Source organism: Oryza brachyantha, chromosome 10, assembly GCF_000231095.2.
Source record: "Oryza brachyantha chromosome 10, ObraRS2, whole genome shotgun sequence".
NCBI lineage: Eukaryota > Viridiplantae > Streptophyta > Magnoliopsida > Poales > Poaceae > Oryza > Oryza brachyantha.
This window is the reverse complement of record NC_023172.2, coordinates 9,829,178-9,849,837: the sequence shown is the minus strand read 5'-3', so window position 1 is coordinate 9,849,837 and position 20,660 is coordinate 9,829,178. Positions and strand designations below refer to the sequence as shown.

At 42.4% G+C, this 20,660-nt stretch overlaps 3 protein-coding genes and 1 long non-coding RNA gene across 4 annotated transcripts; 3 read left to right on the top strand and 1 right to left on the bottom strand.

Annotated features, from left to right (window-relative positions):
* The first annotated feature begins 4 nt into the window (after nucleotides 1-4).
* Nucleotides 5-2,504, top strand: LOC107305115. The gene is made up of 3 exons (XR_001551210.1): nucleotides 5-1,098; nucleotides 1,807-1,880; nucleotides 1,983-2,504. It is a non-coding gene; the product is annotated as an uncharacterized LOC107305115 (long non-coding RNA).
* A 2,003-nt stretch (nucleotides 2,505-4,507) lies between these two features.
* On the top strand, nucleotides 4,508-5,681 carry LOC102711189 (protein enabled homolog). Its single transcript, XM_040528414.1, has one exon. It carries the CDS (start codon nucleotides 4,564-4,566, stop codon nucleotides 5,302-5,304), a length of 741 nt encoding a protein of 246 aa, XP_040384348.1. The 5' UTR covers nucleotides 4,508-4,563; the 3' UTR covers nucleotides 5,305-5,681.
* A 3,362-nt stretch (nucleotides 5,682-9,043) lies between these two features.
* LOC102715334 (probable prolyl 4-hydroxylase 7) lies at nucleotides 9,044-12,988 on the top strand. The gene is made up of 7 exons (XM_006661707.3): nucleotides 9,044-9,207; nucleotides 9,311-9,368; nucleotides 9,452-9,556; nucleotides 11,755-11,812; nucleotides 11,914-12,089; nucleotides 12,168-12,228; nucleotides 12,432-12,988. Exons 1-7 carry the CDS (start codon nucleotides 9,059-9,061, stop codon nucleotides 12,740-12,742), a joined length of 918 nt encoding a protein of 305 aa, XP_006661770.2. The 5' UTR covers nucleotides 9,044-9,058; the 3' UTR covers nucleotides 12,743-12,988.
* A 330-nt stretch (nucleotides 12,989-13,318) lies between these two features.
* Nucleotides 13,319-17,770, bottom strand: LOC107305176 (glycerol-3-phosphate acyltransferase RAM2-like). The gene is made up of 2 exons (XM_040528046.1): nucleotides 17,101-17,770; nucleotides 13,319-14,425 (listed from the first exon to the last, which is right to left on the bottom strand). The coding sequence occupies exons 1-2, from the start codon at nucleotides 17,758-17,760 to the stop codon at nucleotides 13,505-13,507; spliced, it is 1,581 nt and encodes a 526-aa protein (XP_040383980.1). The 5' UTR covers nucleotides 17,761-17,770; the 3' UTR covers nucleotides 13,319-13,504.
* Between the last annotated feature and the right edge of the window lie 2,890 nt (nucleotides 17,771-20,660).

Below are 20,660 nucleotides of genomic sequence, written 5' to 3'. Positions count from 1 at the left end.
TCCGCCCTCTTCTTCCTCGCAAGAAACAAAGCCTTACCAAGAAACCGAGAGAGAGGCCGAGAGAGAGGGAGGAGGTGGTGGTGGTGGAAAGCTGCGCAGGATGGAGCCGGCCGTCGTGACACGGCTCTTCGTCGGCGGCGTGGCGGTGGTGGTCTTTATCGTCGGAGGCCTACGCTGCTGTGCGGCTCCGTGCTACATGGCGTGGCGGGAGCGGAGAGCGGCGGAGCGGCGGAGGCAGGAGGTGGAGAGTACTGGACGCGTCTTACTTGCTGGGGACGGGGAGGCGGAGCTAGAGCAATGCATGATCTGCTGCGAGGAAAACATCGCACCTGAGGAGGAGCTCCGGTTCCTGCCCTGCAGCCATGGCTTTCACAAGCAATGCATCGACAAGTGGCGGCTTCAATTTTCTTTGGCTTGTCCCTTGTGCCGATCACAGTGACGGGGCGGGCGCAGCCATAGCGAGCTAGCTGCTCTCTTCGGGTGGCGGCAGCGGCGACTTTGCGATCGAACTCACCTTAGGTTAGGACTTGCTAGGCGGAACAGAAACCGAGAGACATTCCTTTGTTCCCTTTTGTGTTCGTGATTCTTAGGTTTTGGTTCGTGTTCGGGAACCGATTCGTCGTTGTTGTCATCTATAGCATCAGTACTCGTGTGACTACGATTTTAGTTCTTGCTCCTCTGTAAACGGTGTGATCATGATTTCGGTTCTTGGTTGGATGCTTTTGTTTTGGAAGGAAATTCTGAAATTGGTTGAATTCTTGTTTTCTTATTGCGGTCGTCTTCCCTAGTTCTTTGTGATGTTAATTTCGGTTTGGAACCCGCCTCGTTCGTCGTGGAGCCATACCCGTGTAGTGGCGACATCGCGTGCGTGGTGGAAATTTAATTTAGTGGGCTGGGCTTGGGCGGCAGCCATGCCCGTGCAGGCCATCACCCATTTCTCCCCCAGAGCCCGTCAGTCTGATGCCGCAGCACCACGCACGGCACCACCGCGGTCGACGGCGGCGGCGGCGGTCGGAGCGGCGGAATAGCGGATCCGGCGGGCGAGTGGATCTGGATCTGCGAGGCGAAATACTTGGCAGCGCGGCGGTTCCGTCTCCGGTGAGCAAAGCCTCTTCTCTGCTTGCTATCTTCCCTTTCTTATTTGGAGTTGGGTGCTTCCGCGGTTCAGCTTGTGCAATGGTGAGCATCTGGAAGAAATCTTACTCTCCACTATACTCTTTGCATTTTTCTGTTGTATTTGATGCATTTTCCTATGAGTTATGTTCACTTGTTAATTCCAATAAGACTGAATTGCTGAGTCATATGAATTATGTTCACGTTTCATTCAGAGTTATAAACTCGCTCTGAAGCAACTAGGTTTTGACAGTATGGAAAGTCATGTTTCATTCAGAGCTACGTTATGGTGATTTGTCTGAGCACAGAATCTTCTGAGTGTATGTGTAAAACCAAATTATGTGGAAGCACAATGCAGTTTCTTATCTGATCATGAACATCTAGCAATGCAATTATATTTACCTGATATTATAATTTATTCCTTTTCGTTTTTCTTTGATTCATTCAGTTTGTGACTAATTTGCTCAGAACATAATGCCCTCATTTTGGGTGGTTTAGTTAGTGCTCACTAATGATTGTTTTTATGCCTAAATGTCACAGTTCTCTCTTAGGTTTTGTGTGCCAGTTCTAGCAGTCTCTTCTCTAATATCTACTTTAATTCTGTATATTATGTATTCACTTCTCCATCGTTTTTTGGTGCTCTGATGTATGAACTTCATCCTCAGTTCTGATCTGCAAATTTCTTGTTTTCAGAGAAGCTAGGAGGGGAGCAAAGGAAGTTTTGGGGCCAACGGTGGGGAGCTGTTGAGGTGTTTGGCCAGTAACTGGTGATTTGCTTGTATTTGTTACAGATCTGCAGATGTGTACCATTTACTATTTTGCGCCTAGTTCAGGACAATGAGGTTCAGTATGTGTTTCTTTTGCTGCAGGTCGAGACATTGAAGCCAAGAGTTATGGAGACATTGAAGATGAAAATTGATATAGAATGTCTACTCCAAATGTATTGATAGATTGTCAGTTTGTGTGATGCAAACAGTCATTAGTGCAGGGAAAAAATGGATTACAACAAGCTATTGGTTTCTTGCTTTAGCCTACTGGTTTCTCCTTTGCTATGTTGTTGTGCATTACAAATTTACACCATGTGATAACTAAAGTAGCATAGCTTATTCCATTTTATGTTAGTGGCATGCACATAGTACTTGCCTTTTTATCACCTTCCTCTAAATCCTTCCAAACGCTGCAGTTTTTCTGTAAGAACTCAAATAGCATATGCTGATATGCTGCATCTTGTAAGTACTGAAGGTTAGTTGGTATAACTTGCAAGACAAATGCTACTATACTCTTATCATGCAGTATATTTCATTTGCCAGTTGAAGTAGGAGTTCTGATCAATTGATTATTTTGATATCGCAGGATCTGTCTTGTATATATTATCCCTGTATATTTGTAACGCAGAGCACAACAATGAAGGTATATATATATATATATATATATATATATTGCTGATGCTACTTTAGTTTGGCTTTTGTATAGAATGGAACCTGTTAACCTGGATTATGTATTAACGAGACTGATGACCCAGTTCGGTGCTTGGCTTTCCTCTCTATTGTGTGTGTTTGGACGGTTGGCACATAGTTTAGGGCGTGCACTCTGATGCACATTCTTTCTCTACAGCTAGCTGTCGATTTAAAACTTTTTTTTGTAACATTTTCTCCCTATCTTAATTACATTGAATGACTTCCTTCGGTCATTCCGACAAAAAAAAAACATTTTTTGTCTTGATCAGTATTCTATAGGAGAGGAACTGGGAGATAGTTAAGCGGAATAAGCCAGGGTAAACTGGTGATGAAATGCGCCACCATCAACCATTGTCAAGGTAAACTGGGATTAGTAAATATTTATGAACTTCTTCGGTTCATAAAATCATAATCAATTACCAGATCCGTCCACGATAGTTTTATTTAAGAACTTTTCTTTGACGTCTTCTTCTGTTCTTCATGTTCATGAACTCAAATTATTTATAGGTTCACATTCATGTCTATGAGAATCCTAAATCCGAATGTTCTAGGTGATAGGTTCAGCTTTCTGAATCTTCACGTGTGCAGATGTGCACATATAGGAAAATGCAGATGTGTGAGCCAGAACACCAACGTTGTGTTACTGAAATGCAACATATATGTAGTTGCAACTTTTTTTCTTTTTGCATGGATTCCTATATGCACGCATCTCATGGTTTTACGCAGCTTGCTGCATCCAATGCTTTTCAATAGATACATGTACATTTTACTTTGTATGAACATGCAGGAAGTATGAACTCATCGGCTCGGTAAAATGAGCCAAAGTGACGTTGCATGCATTGGTTCTGGAAAACTGACAATAATCCCATCGGTACTTGGCTCTTTGGACTCGGTTGCATTGAAATATAGTTGGAACTCTTGACAAAACATTGCTAGGTGCTTTCTAAAATTCTCTTGTTAAATCAAGTTTCTGTAGGTGCGCATATATTTAGTTTCTACTTTCTTGCGAGAATTTTCAGTACATACACATCTTATGGTTTTACCGGGATGTTTTGTACCTGTCTCTTTAATGCCTTTCAATAGAACTTTCATTCTTCTTAAGGACTTTGACGAGATGTTATCGATTATTGAACTTTCAATAGAACTTACATACACATCTTATGTGCTTTTCATTCTTTGTATCAACCTGCAGGTTATTGAGAGCACCGAGCACACTAATTATTATTCACAATTTGAATTCTTCTTAAGGACTTTGACGAGATGTTATCGATTATTGAACAAAAAATTTGCTTCGTGTGCGAAAATCTGCCAAAAAAAAAATGGCACGCTAATTTGAGGTATGCCCTTGTGCATCTCAATGTATAATATTTTGGGATCTATCGCTGCAAAGTCAAACGATATATTTACAAACGAAAAATAATTTATGAATAAAAATTTTGTATATATATTTTAAACTTCTATGAAAAAAACACAAAATAGTCATAAAAATCGTCTGATGGCTTACATCACCTGCATAATAGCAAAAGCGGAATAAAATTTGGTGCATAGTTGACGTGGTTGAAATAAACTTTTTCCTATTTTATTTTATAACGTAAGATGTTTGACCTTTTAGTTGCAACGTTTGATCATTCATATTATTTATAAATTTTATACAAATATAAAAAATGATAAGACATACTTAAAGTTCTTTTGATAACAAATTAAGTCACAAGCAAAATAAATAATATTTTCATAATATTTTATATAAAACAAATAGTCAAACTCGTAAAAAAAAAGTCAAACATACAAGGGAGTATTAAGTTCAGTACTGCTACCAATATTGGGCCTCAAGGCCTATCTTTGAACAGAACACGATGGGCCTCTCGAGTCTCAATACGCGGGCCAGCGTGTATAATAACCCAAAGCTCCCACACTTGCTCGAAAAAGTCAAGCACGCACGCAGCGCAGCCCCCACCTCCTGACACCGCCGCCCCTCGCCGGAGAGGGCAACCTCATGGACTCCGCCGCCCGCACGCGCCGCTCGCCGCCGGCCGACCGCTTCCTCGGGCTCTTCACCTCGCCGACCCCGTCGCTCCCCGCCTCTCCCACCGCGGCGGGCGACGAGCTCCTCGAGGGGGACCTCCTCTTCCCGCCGGCCGCGTCCTCGGACCCTTCGCCGCCGCCCGATGCGTCCGCTAAACCGGGCCGCGTCCCGGGCGGACACGTCGGGCTTCTCGCTGCGCTGCACGAGGGGGACCGGCGGCTCCCTGGACGCGGCGGCGCGGGGGCCGCGGCCGTGGCCACGGCCGGCGCTGCGGGGACGCTGCTCCGCCGCAAGGCGACCATCGCCGCCGCGGAGGCGGCGGTTTCCTCGGCGCAGACGCAGTCGCCTCCTTCGGCAGCGCGCGCGATCCCGTCGGTTCCCAGGACGAGAGAGCAGCCCTCCGCGATGCCGTACCACCAGTCGGCTCCCGTCAAGGTGCCCGTCCGGCCGCCGCCGCCGCGGCGGAGTGGGTGGGACCATCTAGCCGGCGTGCCAAGCGACGGGTACGACGATGACGACGAGGAGGAGCTCCTCCGTGGGGACGCTGCTATGCTGCCCCCGCACGAGATGGTGGCGCGCGCGTCCGCCGGTGGCTTCGGCGCGCCGGTGAAGCCGTCCTCAATGCTCGAGGGCGTCGGGCGTACGCTCAAGGGCCGAGACCTCCGGCGCGTCCGCGACGCCGTTCTCCGGCAAACCGGCTTTCTCGATTGAACCCGGCAAAGGTGATAGAATTTTTCCCTTCCAAACTCAATGATGCATGATCTGTGTTGTAGCTTTGGTCATGGATCACGGTATAATTCGACAATAGTATGCCTTGTGTTTTGTTTACAAGGATAGTTTAAACAAGAAAAGTTAGGGTCGTATGCAAATTATTTGCAAATTTTGTTGTGCTTTTGGAGGTGTATGCAACATCCATTTTGTAATTTATAAACAAGCAATAAGTTGTAAGAATGGAATTGCGATTTGGGAGAGCTCTTTGTACTTGAGGAGACAAAATTTCAGGACATTTGGTATTTTGTTTGTCCAAATGTCAATACCTATGCACTGTTTTGCTGCATTGGAATCTTTTTGTTAAATCCAGAGATATAAGATGCATCGTTTGGTTTTAGACCATTATTATTGTTTTGTGCTACTGAAATTTATGCACTATAATCGGCAGAAGTTATGCATTTCACTGTTCAGTATAACAATATGACTGCAAATCTGCTGTGGTTGGTCTGCTTGGCCCTATGTTTTATTTGTTAGATATGCACGCTCTTAGTGATCCATGCGTAAATTGCTCCACTGTGATTGTTCAAATGAATCTGATTTATTTTTATGTTATGTTTCTTGTGGACTGCTTGAGATATACTTGTCAGTTGTCACCCCATGTAATGCTTCAAATTCAGTGCTGGTAAACTGAAGTACCGAGGCCTTGTTTAGTTCCTAAAATTTTTTTTCAAAAACATCACATCGAATTTTTGGACACCTAAATAAAGCATTAAACATAGATGAACCAAAAAACTAATTGCACAGTTACGGAAGAAATCTTGAGACGAATCTTTTGAGTCTAATTAATCCATGATTAGCCATAAGTGCTACAGTAACCAACATATGCTAATGATGGATTAATTTGGCTCAAAAGATTCGTCTCGCGGTTTCTAGGCTAGCCGTGAAATTCGTTTTTTCATTTGTGTCCGAAAACCCCTTCCGTCATCGGTCAAACATTTGACGTGACACTTCTCCTAAAAATTTTCTCAATCTAAACACCACCTGAACTCTCAGGGGTCAGGATATGAGAAACCATGGTGCTTGATTTTCTCAACTGATGTGACATTTGATTTCTGCGCCTGAATTTCCAATGTTTGTTTTGTGAGAAAACCACTGTTGTTTATAAGCACCAACACATTTCCTTTGCATAATTTCATGACTTCATCTAATACTTATAGGTAGTCTTGATGCAGTTATAAATGCAGTTACTCCTATCAGGCCTAGACTTCCTGATGTGTTGGCAACCTATAAAACTCTAAAGCCTATCTGAATTCCATTTCTGGTTTCTTTTCTGCTACAAGCCTTTTTGCTCTGCTGCTATTCCGAAAGCTGAAAACGACCAGACCTTTTGATGTTTGACTTGATTCTATCTCTTCTGAATATGTTACTTATGCATTCAAACATGTACTTGATAGCACAGATTAGCACGGCTTTTATCAATGTGAGGTTTCCTTCCATCCTTGAAGAGGTATATACCTCTCCATGAAGGGTACAAAAACTGATCTTACATGTTGGAATAGGTTTGGAAACTCATCTTTGTATATGTTTTTTACTTCCATTCTTCTAGAGGTATAGCTATGTGTTAGTACCGAGGTGTATATACATCTCTTGACTTACACTACTGAGGTATGTATACATCTCTATACCTTCCAAGAACCAAAAAAAAGTATTGTCAATATAAGCCATTAACTCGTCTTATGATTAATTTAACTGGTTCAATTTTGGGGAGGTATATACATCTCTAAAAGATGGGATAAAACCTCAGTCAATATACTGAACTGTTAATTCCTACTAAAATTGTTGGGAATTTACACCCACCGTCTTTTGGTTTTTGCTTATACTTATAAGCCAAAATTTAAATTTTTAACTTTAAATTTAAAGTTATAATGGGGTTTTTTCATCGTAGTTTATTTTTCAGCTTTGACTTTTGGATTGATATGATCATATATATATATATATATATATATATATATAAGTTTTATTCTTAAATTATTTTCCGTTTACAAATACACCGTTGATTTTTTTCCACCAATAACCCAAAAATGCCCCCTTAATTTTGGGGAGGTATACACCTCTAAAAGATGGGATAAAACCTCGATCAATCAATATATTGAACTGTGAACTACTAATCATAATTGTTGGGAGTAGGATCTACGATCGAATTTTATAGCTAAATGCCGATACTGTTCAACTGAAATTAGTCAGTTTGCCGAAAGAAAAGTAACAGAAATTACTCGCATATGTGTGATTATATGAAATGGATTTACTCCCTATTCGTGGATCCTTAAGCTGGTCCTGCTGGCCACCAGCTGCTGCGGTTAAGTAACTATCCATATATACACATGATCTAACATTGTTTGAGATTGCTTAAAACAAATAAAAGGCTGCTCCTAAAGTGTATACCTCCGGCTTTAAATACTTGTCGCTTTGTTACCATTAATAACTTTTATAATTAAAGAAAGCTATATATTCATATGAATAGACAATCCAGGTTATTAATATGGCCAACTTCTAAGCATATATCAATTTTTTCGAAAAAAGATGAGTGGTCAAAGTTATAAAGTGAATAGTAAATAGTGACAAGTATTTGAAATTAGAGGGCTCGGTAGGAGGAGACACATACGTCTTATTTGAAATTTTTTGACCCCGTTTCAAAATAAACGAATTTCTGAGTTTTTTGATAGAATTTTTGACTCTTCATGATTAATTTTTTATTGTTATTATATGATAAAACATGAATATTACTTTATGTGTGACTAATTTTTTTAATTTTTTAATAAAATTTTTAAATAAAACAGATGATCAAATACTCAACCTAGGAAATTCAGAAATCTCCTTTTCTTTGGGACGGGGCAGTAGACCTTATTGTAGGTGAGATCCATATGTAAGTCACTGGTAGGATCCTATTCCCCTAAGGACGTTCACAGCGTAAGTGGTCTCACTCAAGTGGTTTTAGATGCCACGTATAATGAGACCACTTGTTTAAAAAAATAATTCTCCTCAACGGTGGTTTAAATTTTACATGTCAGTCTTTAATATTTTATAGTTTATTCCTTACTTTTTTTATTTTATTTACAAGTCCAAAATTAACATATTAAACCTTGTAACATGAAATAAGTATAATTTCAATCCTCCCGGTCCCATCGACAGCTTCGTCCGTCCCCTCCACTTCTCACACTGAAATGTTTCTTCCCTCTAATTCCATCGACGGCTTAGTCTAATATTTATGAATAAAAATTTTATATACATGTTCTTAATGATTTAAAAAATATACCATGATAAAAAATACCAAAATTTACTCGCTAAAAACTGTCAATTTTTAGGTGCATAAAACCGGTCAGAAGTATCCATCCCCTCATCGTGCCCAACATTTTTTCTCGCTTCATGCGAAAATTTCTCGCAGAGCTCCTTTGGATTCATACGTTTTAAATGAGGTTTGAATTTGAACAGACACGTATTTCTCACGCACCACGGAAATGGAACTGTTGTTGGATCTCGTTCTCACGGAACTACGGAAGACTTCCCCAGTTCCCACACGAGTCGTTCCGGAAGGAACAAACAACCGACTAGCATCCCCCTCACTCTCTGACATAGGGGCCCACGATACTCCGGGCCCACATGTCAGTGACACTTCCACGGCTGCTGCTCTGCTTTCTTCTCGACCCCTTTTTCCTTCCCGGCTCCGCGCATCTCGGCGCCGCGCCCGCCCGCCACCATGGCTCTCCGCCGCTGCCGCCGCCTCCTCCTCCTCGCCGCCGTCACCCTCCTGGTGCTCCACCTCGCAGCCGGACTGGCCTCCGCGGCGGCGAGCGGCCGGGGCGCGTTCGACCCCTCCCGCGTCGTGCAGCTCTCCTGGCGTCCCAGGTGAGTGGCGACCCGATCTCAATCTCTCTGTCTCGCTCTCTGTCTGCTCATCCCGCCGCGGAGTTAGGGTTCGTGCAATTCTGACCACGACGCTTCGTTCCAGGGCGTTCCTGCACAAGGGGTTCCTGTCGGACGCGGAGTGCGACCACCTGATCTCGCTGGTGAGTGGACTGGGCTTCGCCTCCCGCTCGATCTAGTTGCCTTGTGGGATATTTTGGATAATAATGGATTGGTTGGACTGTAGGCGAAGGACAAGCTGGAGAAGTCGATGGTGGCGGACAATGAGTCCGGGAAGAGCGTCATGAGCGAGGTGCGAACCAGCTCCGGCATGTTCCTCGAGAAGAAGCAGGTCAGCAGCCAACACTCCCGGCTGATTCCGTTCTGTTTTTTGATAATATTTTGAGGCGTCGGATTGGTTCCGAGCTGGTTATATGCCTCAGTGCGCTGCTAATAGTAGAGATCTAGGTAGGAAGAGAAATGCCTCTGTATCTACTGTAATTTCAACATGGAAAAGGGGTATTGGTGGAATTGCTGCAGAATTGTTTGCATTTAGATTGGATATGTATCGGAAATCTAATATAACAGTTTTTTTTTGCATTTTCTGTGGTAGTCTAGTAAGCAATGATTCTTGATGTGCTACCACGCCATTGCCATGCTCTGGTTAAGAGAATAAGAGGGAACATTTTTTTTTTAATTTCTCTTTGGCGTTCGTATATAAGTTGCTAGTATAGAACTGTCAAGGGAGATGATTGTATGTGCTTGTTACCGATTAAGGATGGTATAGCAGAAGCAGTTCAGAATTTGAATTTAGGTGCTTGGACCGAATAACTCATGCTATACGGTTATCGTATTTACATCCTTCTGGTCAGTTATTGCAATCAGTACACAGAATGCTGGATTTGGACTTATCTTACATAGTTTTTCATTGCATGTTTGCTGAACTTATTGTTATCTCCTGTTTTGGAGATAATATTTCATCTTTTTCTCCTGTTTTGGAGATAACATTTCATCTAAAATTGCTTGGGGTTCACTTTGTTTACCACGACAGTATACTTAAATTTGGTGATATCACATCTGCAGGACATGTTTGAAACCATTTTAACTGAAGTTTCATGCTTGAGTTAAAGTTTTTGAATCACATTGCTCAAAGGAATATGTTCTAGTTTTTCTTTTTCTTTCGCAAGTATTCATGTTTTATTGGATATTGGGCTGCTTGCTTATTTTTCTGACTAGTTTATAAGCAACAAAACTCCAATTATTTCATATTTATGTTTTTTTTGCCATAGGTTTGCTAAGATTTGAATGTTAGGCCTTTCCATTCTTTATGTTTTAAATTGTTTTCAACTTTTATTACACACATCTCAATAGCTCAGTCATGATGTAGACTGTAGTGTGTAAAATGTGACGTACTCTTCTGTAAATTTTTTTTCTCCATGTCCCTATCTTTAGCTTTTAGGGAACATACCAGACCATGTAGTAAGTCCTCTTTTATCATATGCTGAAATACATTCATTTCCTCCTAGACAATTTTTCTTCCTTTTCTTGGCTTCTTTATTATATTTGCTGTATACTGGAGTACATTGCTGTGCACATTTAAGATTGTGAAGGACCACGTTGTCACTTTGAATACAATCTCAATAAACTTATACAGAGAGTCTTTTCTTATTTTCTTTTTTTGTTGCTTCCTCCTTCTCTGAAGTTTGTTCTCAGTAGGGATATTTTATTATGTTTGTTTATTCCAGCAGTTATGTTAATTTTGGTAAGTGTGTTGTTTATGTGGATCTGTAGCTGAATATAATATGAGTTTTGATTATTGTTAGGTAGATGCTGCTTTGTGTATGTTTTATTTAGTGCCCATTTAATGGGTTGAGTTCTAATGATCTAGCTCAAAAGTAAGCACACCTTTTACTACCAATACTTTATGTCATTAAGGATTAATAGTAATATGATTGAGCTTTGATGTTAGTTGTACATGTCATCGTTGCTCTTTTGGCTTCGCTCCACTAATATTTATCATCTTGAATCAAACGATTGCTTGCGTTTTTTTAAATGGTCTAACGCTTAAAATTGGTGTTTTGTGCGCATTGGTTTTATGGGGGGTTTTAACTGCCTCATGCTTTATATTGGTTTTCACCTTGCTCGTTTTGTTCATTGCATTGCATCTGTCTTACTTTCTATGCAGCTCTTTATAGCACTGAGTTATGTTGTCATATTTGCCATATGGACGTCAATACCAATTAACCAGCCATTATCAATCTTGTAGTTGTGATTATTGGGACGTAACAATTTGAACCTGAGGGCTAACCCATTGAGATGTTGCCCCATCTTTTCACTATTGCAAACATGCCTGTGCATAACCAGATGTAGTTCAGTTTACATTCTGTACCAAGAGACTGTTAGAGTTACCTTTCCTTTCAGATGAGTTGGACCAGTAACCTATGTTGTTTGAAAATTGCACACAAAACCATGAGCCATCTTTACAGCTGATTGACTGTACGTAGTATAAAATCTGGCATCTATACTTACACTAAACTATTCATTTGGCAGGATGAAGTTGTAGCTAGGATAGAGGAGAGAATTGCAGCTTGGACATTCCTTCCACCAGGTATCTGAAATGCCCAACTATTCTAGGTTAAACTGTCTCCTTCTATTCTCGTTTTGTGATCATTAATGGTATTACCATTATTTTGAAATTTCCTATCTTAGAGAATGGCGAATCCATCCAGATATTGCATTATCAGAATGGTGAGAAGTATGAGCCGCACTATGATTACTTCCATGACAAAAATAATCAAGCCCTTGGAGGTCATCGGATTGCCACTGTGCTCATGTACCTTTCTAATATTGGGAAGGGTGGAGAGACCATCTTCCCAGAAGCAGAGGTAATTTACTTGTCCTCTTAACATTCTACTGTCTTTACCTCGTAGGATTTCCCTTGCAGTAACTCAGTTATTCTGCAGGGGAAGCTAGCACAACACAAGGATGATACATGGTCTGACTGTGCTAAAAATGGATATGCAGGTATAGTGAATAGATTGTAATAGAATTTATGTTACCTTGCTTCTAAAACCAGATACTAACTAGTGCAGACTAATGTATAATCCTTTTCACTTGATAGTGTCTCTGTGGCTTAGAACTTCAGAATGCTATCTTAGCTTTGCATATATCAATTGCACCTTCCATGACAATCATTTAACCAGCTGTTTAATTGTTGTCCTGTTCAGTAAAACCGGTAAAAGGTGATGCCCTTCTGTTCTTCAGTCTCCACCCCGATGCAACAACAGACTCTGACAGCTTGCATGGGAGCTGCCCCGTTATTGAAGGTCAGAAGTGGTCTGCAACTAAATGGATCCATGTGAGGTCCTTCGACATCTCTGCCAAGCAGGGAGCTTCCGCTGACGGGTGCGAGGACGAGAACGTCCTCTGTCCCCAGTGGGCCGCAGTAGGGGAGTGTGCCAAGAACCCTAACTATATGGTGGGTACCAATGAAGCACCTGGCTTCTGCCGGAAGAGCTGCAATGTGTGTGTGCAGTAAGTTACGGATCCACCTTTGTGATACATATCATGTCATCGATAATTGTCGCAGTACCGGGTGTATATAGGACTGAGCATAGCATGTGTAACCTGGGAGGAGTTTAAATGTAAGATCGTATCACCTATATGCACCTAGAAGTTATATAGCCAGACTCTTGTTTTTGCTCAAGCTTGAGGCTATCCACTCATTTTAGCTGAAGCAATGAAATCTATATGACCACGGTTTGAACAATCTTCTTTGCTTCAATTGCTGTGACAACCGATTGCTTCTCTTCTTGGAAAAGCAAAGTTTGTTCTTGTGGTGAAACTGATTTTCTGGCAGCTGGCGGAAACGAGAGACAACTCGATTGATCTGGACCAGATTTGATAAGTAGACTAGACTCGAGTAGTATATATCAATAATGTTTGCTGTCGTTTTACATGTTGGGTTGTTCAGTTGCTGAATCGAATGGAACACCTACGGCCTGGCCCGTGTAATGTGATAACCAATCTACCAAACAAAATAAATTTGCTTTTATGTTCTTAGCTGTTGCCTGCAGAAAGATGCATGCTTCTGAGTTCTGACTCACAAGAATAGTTTGCTTGTCCCCCTCATTGCTTTAACTTATGTAAATTGCATTCAACTCCCTAGTTGGTACATTGCAAGTGCATACACAGTACAAATTACTGCCCCATGCAAATCAACACAGGTAAAATTAATAACATTATAGTTTTACACTACTAGAACAGTTCTCTCCTTTTTTTTCATATATATATATTTATTCTAGCAAGCTTTGGCCTTGCTGCTCTTCACCATCGCCGGCGGCAGCTTGCCGGTGGCGTTGTCGACGACGCCGTCGTTGCCGGCGAGCGCCCTGTACTTGTCCTTCCGGGTGAGGCTGGTGCACTCGTAGGAGAGCGTGGCGGCGATGAGCCTCTGGATGTAGTTGGCCACCTCGTGGCTGGACCTGCCGCCGGCGCCGCAGGTGTGCTCCGGCGGCAGCTTGCCGAGGAACGTGACGACGTAGGCCGGGCTGGGGTTCATGAAGAAGTAGAAGGGGTCCATCCCCTTCCACCCCCTCGCCGTCGTGCCGTGGAACATCCCCATCCGGCTCTCCATCGCCACCGGCACCACCTCGTCGGTGAGCTCCGCGAACAGCGCCGAGAACCGCAGCAGGAACGGCTCCCGGCACGTCGTCCCCTCGGGGCAGATGGCCAGGTCCCCCTCGTCCAGGAGCTCGCTGATCATGGCGGCGTCGGCGGCGCGGTCGCGCGTCAGCCGCACCGTCCGGATCGGCGACAGGAACTCCGACAGCCGCGACAGCGAGTACGTCACGGCCGCCACGGGCCGCCCCAGCGCCGCCGACAGGAAGATCGGGTCGAGCAGCGTGCGGTGCGAGCACGCGAACAGCACGCCGCGCCGCCCCGCGGCGCGCTCGGCGCGCGGCGGCGGCGCCCCGCGCACCACGACGCGCACGCCCAGCGCCCAGAACGCGTAGTACACCCACGGCATCGGCAGCAGCGCGCCCGCGGCGATGCGCACGCACGCCAGCGCGAACCCCACGGGGAACCACGCCACCGTGAGCAGCGCCGCCAGCGGCGTCGGCCGCCGCGCCAGCCGCCCGTCGTGGAAGATCACCGGCCGCGGCAGCTGGTCCATGGCCACCGCCTCCACCGCCGGCGACCGCGGCACGATGTACGCTTCCTGCCATGACATGCCATGCAACGCACGTCGCAGGACAGCGCATGCAGCCAACCAAATGCCACGCATTAACTCCCGAGGATTATTACATCACAGTACTACTACCAAAAAACCGAATTAAACAGGCTCACATCACGTACAGCCAGCATCTCATCATGCCGTGCCATAAGCCCCACACATCCAATCTGGATTCAATTATGGGTTGCATTTTTTCCCTTTTTCTTGTTATTAGTTAAATAAACATAACTATATGATTGAATATTACAATTGCGGGTTTTTTATACTAACATATTACTCATACGTAACAGCAGGATCTTATTAAAAAATATAATTAACATTTTATTAAAATAGAGTTAATAAAAAGTGGTTTGGTATATAGGTCTCAACTTTTTTCTTTTAAATAATTAGGAGGAAGTGGGTGGTGGCCTGGTAGGGTAGGTGACAAATTCATCACCCACCACCACCGCTATTTCCTTCCTTTTATAGTAGTAGTAGAAAACCATTACCACAAATACGATATTTAGAATCTATATTGTATACGATATAAACAAACTCGTAAGACTCTTAACCGTTTCTTCTAACTTATATGAAATGGCTAAGCCCTTGATAGTGTTTATTTAGAACGCAGGATATCTCGAGACACGAGATAACTATCTTTTGCAATGACAGCTGCCAATGGCCATGAAAACAGGTTTACCTACATGGTTGCACCTAAAAGCAGCGGCAGGTTTGCAACTACGTGTGTGTCCTGCAATTTAATTAATACTAAGGGATAAGCTAAGCTAAGCTTGCAAGGCACACACCCTACTCGCGTGACGCTTTCAACAATCTTGTACGAAAAAGATAAGCTCTTTTTGGAGCAATTTGTTAACCACATTGGGGGTTGTAATTAAAGTGTTAAACCTACCTAACCACCCAGAGATAGAGCTGTGTCCATGTAGATCGATGAAAATGAAAATAAATACGGGTAGACACTATGTCGGGTCCTTAACCAACACACACTTAATTTTACATGCTGAGCTGAAGATGTGAGCCAACCGATCGATCTAATTACTTAGCTGTTTAATTATGTGTGATGATTTGGTAAGTACTAGAAGGACAATATGAAAAAAAAACCCTTCTATTTCTTGTCTGTGGCCTAGCTAGCTAGGCCGATCCTTTTTGGGTTGGTTGGCAAACAATTTGTAGGCTGATTGGGTAGATTTTGATTTTGTCACAAGGTTAGGTTCTCATTTGGACTAAAAAAAAACTTCCGGCCAAGATTGATCTATAACTATTTTTAGGTAACGAATATCTTCTACCGTGTTTACAAGTCATTCCAATTGTCGAAAGAAAAAAAAAAGCTGTCAATTGAATGACCTTACATGTAAGCAACAAACAACAGGCCAATTTTTCACGTTTTCCTCGATTTTAATCACCTTATTTTTAAAACCCTACTCACAACTTGTTTTGTTCAAAAAGTTTGCAACCATGTCATTATAATTTCGTAAAGTTGAAGATGTACCGTTGGTATCTTACTGATATGTGAGACACATATGAGTCAATGACACGTAGATCAGAACCTCATATCTCTAATTTAGCAAAATTGTACTAGCAAAATTATACTGGCAGTGTTGCAATTTCCTTTTTTTTTTTTGTTTTCTTAAAGCAAGTATACCAATTTCATCTCCAGCCATCACCCTTCTCCCTATCATTTTCTGCCCTATGCTGGAGCCACCACAGCACCAACAGTTCTCTACATCTCCAATTAATTGTTGCACATGCACAAAAGAAACACAAATGACAACACAAGGCTACCATTCTACTACTACGACTGCCAACACATGCGCGATGCAATGCGAATCGGTACCACACATCCATCCAGATTCACCATGCAGTGCCCCTACCACTCGATCGTACAGCACCAACGAATTTGCATCATAATTTGGCACATCGCACAGTGCCTTATACTCTCCCGGTGACCGTGTTTTTTTTTGTGTCTAATTTTTTTTATCTTGATAATGTGTTTATCATCTTTAAAAAAGTATCTCAAGGTATTGTATTTTTTTATCCTGATATTTAAAATTCGGGCAATTTAATCAAATTTGAAAGAAATTCAGATGAAATGGGAGTCAAATGTTGCATGTCTCGCTAAAATTTGGACCTGTCGGTCCACATCTTCGAACCCTGACTGTTTGTTGAGAAGTACTCACTGTTCGTTACTACATGATGATGGTCATCATAGAGCATGGAAGAATATATACAAGTAAATGATTTGAATAATTTTCTTTTTTTTAGGGGAATTTGAAAGGTTTTCTTGGCTACATATGCATGCTCCTGTTGGGGGTCGATATTTCTCTACTTGTCACGACTGATAATGACACTACGCATGCAATTAAATGGATATTTAAGGAGATTAGTTTGGAATATATTGATTTCTCTTTTTTTTCTTAATAATTTTCTGGAATTCGGTAAGATGGATAATTTCAATTATTTGCTTTAAAATAATTCCGGATAGTTACCCGGTGTGATCAGCGTGACGAGACACTGTTATTACGGATTCATTTAATTACGTACACGCGGCCGGTGCAGTACGTACTACGTATGCCGGAAATATTAAAAAAAATTAATGGAGAGAATTAATTAATTAATTATAATTTTCTCCCCAAAAAAAAGGATTAACTGTATTGGTGGAGTACCTTGCAGAGGCTCATGAAGGGGTAGTCGGAGCGGCGGTCGCCGAGGCCGACGTCCGGCACTTCGTCGCCGGCGAAGATGTCGAGGAGGGCCTGCGCCTTGCGGCGGCCGACGAGCACGCCGCGGCGGGGGTCGACGAGGCCCGTGGCGCGGCCGCGCCACGTGGCGAGTTCGGTGCCCGCGACGGCGTCGGCGCCGAGGCAGTCCCTGAGGAACGGCTCCGCCATGACCCGGGGCGTGGCCGTGAGCACTGCGCGGCGGCGCGCGCACGCCGAGAACGCGCGCCACGCCCCCGGGTGCACGTCGGCGGCGTAGAACCGGGGCAGCACGGCGCGCGCCGCGGACTCGATCTCCGCCACCCGCAGCCCCGCCGTCGCCGCGAACACCAGCACCCGCACCGCCGCGGACTCTGACACGGCCAGCCCGAGCGCCGCCGCCAGCGGCGACAGCAGCAGCAGCAGCGCCAGGCGCGGCACGCCGCCGCACTCGAACGCCACCAGCGCGTAGTACGGGAACGCGCTCCTCGACCGGAGCAGCGTCCCCTCCAGGTCGGCCGCCACTGCGTGCCCCTCCCGCCCCGACGCGTCGCACTTGTCCACCGCCGGGAACGGCTCCACCCCGGCCGCCACCGCCGCCGCCACAGCCTCCGCCACCGCCTCCATAGCCGCCGCCGCGAAGCTAGTGAGCGAGCTAGCTAGCTAGAGCCTCGCCGTGCCGGCCCGTGCGCGGAGTGCCGCGCGGGCGAGGAGGGGTTTATATAGTGTAGGGGCCTTGGAGTGAGGTGGCAGCTTGAGTGGCCGAAACGCCCGAACATATGGTTGGTTGGTGTGAGGTAGGGGCAGCTGGGCATTGCACATTACATTTACAATAATTTTTTCTGTTAGGCTAGTCTCAATACATAGTTTTATGGTATAGTTATCAAGATTGGAAATTAAGTAATCGAGCCAGCTTAATTTCATGAGGATGAAACTCCTCTATCATCTCATGAAACCCCCTTATTTAATAACCTTGTCAAGTCAGCAATTTTGCTAATGTGACATACTATTTAATGTACATAACACCTATAAAATATGCATTGATACTAGCCTTAATCATGTACTCATAGTATATTTAGTCCGGTTAATCCCACGATTAGTTGTAGAAAGTACTCGCACACAAGGATAATGTGTGGTCATACTTGGTTTTTAGATGAAATGGAGTTGAGAGCATGGTTTAACTTATCGTTTTTTCTTTTCAAAACCGTGGGCCGGCAGATAAAAGATTGTCGATGATAATCACAAAGAAACCGCATAATTTGAATTTATTTTTTTTGAAGAAAATCGTCGTGGTTTTAGTTGTCAAACCGTGTGATATTAAGCAATAATTTGCGATATTGGACGATCATCCTTATGGTTTTGGCAATAATGATAACCGTGGTGGTCTATACGATATCGATAATCATAGTTTTAGTGTGAAAACATGTGATATATCGATATTTACAAATCGAAACCGCAACATACTATTATCATGGCCTAGCGGTTCAGGCAACTATCATGACTATCATGATAATAATTGCGATAACTAAAACTAGATAACCGAAACCATGTTTGAGAGAGATGGGGGGTGAGGACAGTGGTGAACAGTGTTCTATGATGAAGTGTAGGTGAATCATTCATGTTCTGTTATTGGTGTGGCAGGGTTTTGAGGTGAACTGATGGGTATGCCAACACTATTTAGCTAAACATACAAGAGGAAAAAATGTACATAAACGGTATGCTTTAACTCTGCTGGCGCGATGTAGTAGATGAAGACATAATATTAGGTGAGCATAGGAGTAGTATGCCGTTGGTGGTAGAATACTTCCAAATAATGCTCCATTTGAGAAATTTAGGAAAATTTAGAAGGAACCTGTCTTGAAACACAAAAAGAGAAAGAGAGGAATCTTGTGCTCTGGACATGTTAAGAGAATATTTTCACGTGATTTCTAAGTTAGTGGTTAAAATCCTTCCTAATTTACAAGAGAAAAAAAGAAGGAATCATGTAGCAATTTGGCACCCTTATATTTTCACTTATGATTTAGTTTATAAGCCAAAATTTAATTTTTTAATCTTAAATTTAAAGTTGATTTTAAAATTTTTTTATCAAAGTTTATTTTTCAGGCTTGGTTTAGATCGCTAAGAATACATATAGAAAAGGTGGTTTGAGAGTGCAATTCGACACAAGTGAATTTTTTTTCAGATGATCGATGGGATTTAATCTGGGTTTTTACTTTAAAGGAAGCTACATTAATGTATGGGTGCATTACTCCATGAATTTTTTATAATCAAGGCCCGTTTCAAAAGGCACGATGCTGTTTGAAAATTAACTCCTTTGAATAAATGAGAGGAACTGATTGAGCTGTACAGGAATATATATTCATAACCATTTATTCAGTACTTTCCGAAATGTAACAAGCATACAGAAAATGCTTACAACATTAATCCAATCATAAGTTCCTCTTGAAAGTTGCAGACATCACGATAAAATCCATAGCAATTTCCATAACAATTTCCTCGTCACTCCCAGAGACATGATTAATTAACTCTGACAGGCTAACATTTTCCTGCCGCGATTTTCTATACATTCCTCCAAAACTGTCAGTGATAAAGCTATAACATCACACCCCAAACACTATGTTAAACATACTTAAGATTATATATTAATTTCAGCTCTGGTGGTACCAAAAGCCTTGGAAGATCAGATCGAAAATGCTGGATGCCTGGAATTTTATTGAAGTTTTCAAGCATTCAGCACAACATGTTTACAGTAGAATTAGCCAAATCATGTGTATTTATATTTCTGTCAATCCCATGATTACTGGTACAAAGTACTGCACAAAAGGATAATGGTGGTCACCTTGGTTTTCAAAGGAAGAGGCTTGAGAGGGAGAGGGAGAGGACAGTTGTGCACAGTGTTCTCTCTGATGATGTGTACGTAGGTGAATCATTCATGTTTCATTATCGATTGGAGGAGGCTTCTGGATGAACTGGTGGGTATAGAAAGATTGTTTGTCTTAAAATGTAGAGTACATAAATGGTATAATTTTAAGCTTGTTGGTGATGTGTAATAGATGAAAGGGTACTATTAGGTATAAGCATAGAATCGAGTAGTACCGCTTTCGGCTGTCCATCTTACTGACTCGTATTTTCTCATTTTCCATACTTATATTTTTTGAATTGCTAAGCAATATGTTCTTTTTTTAAAAAAATTTATATAAAAGTTACTTTTCTCTAAGGTGCTCAATATATTGCTAAGAACATACATATAAATGTTTCATTCATAAATTATTTTTTGTTTACAAATATATTGAGCGAAAAGATGGGCACCTTAATGCTTTTTTTTATTTGAAGAAATTTTAACTCATAAGAATAAAAAAGTAGAGAAATAGTAATGTATGTACACATTAATCCCTAGGATTTTTTAAAATGTTTAAATAAATGAAAAAATTATATGTTTTCTCTCTGCAACTTGTAAAAAATCTCTTGGTTTTTTGTTATACTTTATTCCTGCAAACCAAATGGCTTTAATAAGTTTTTGATACTTA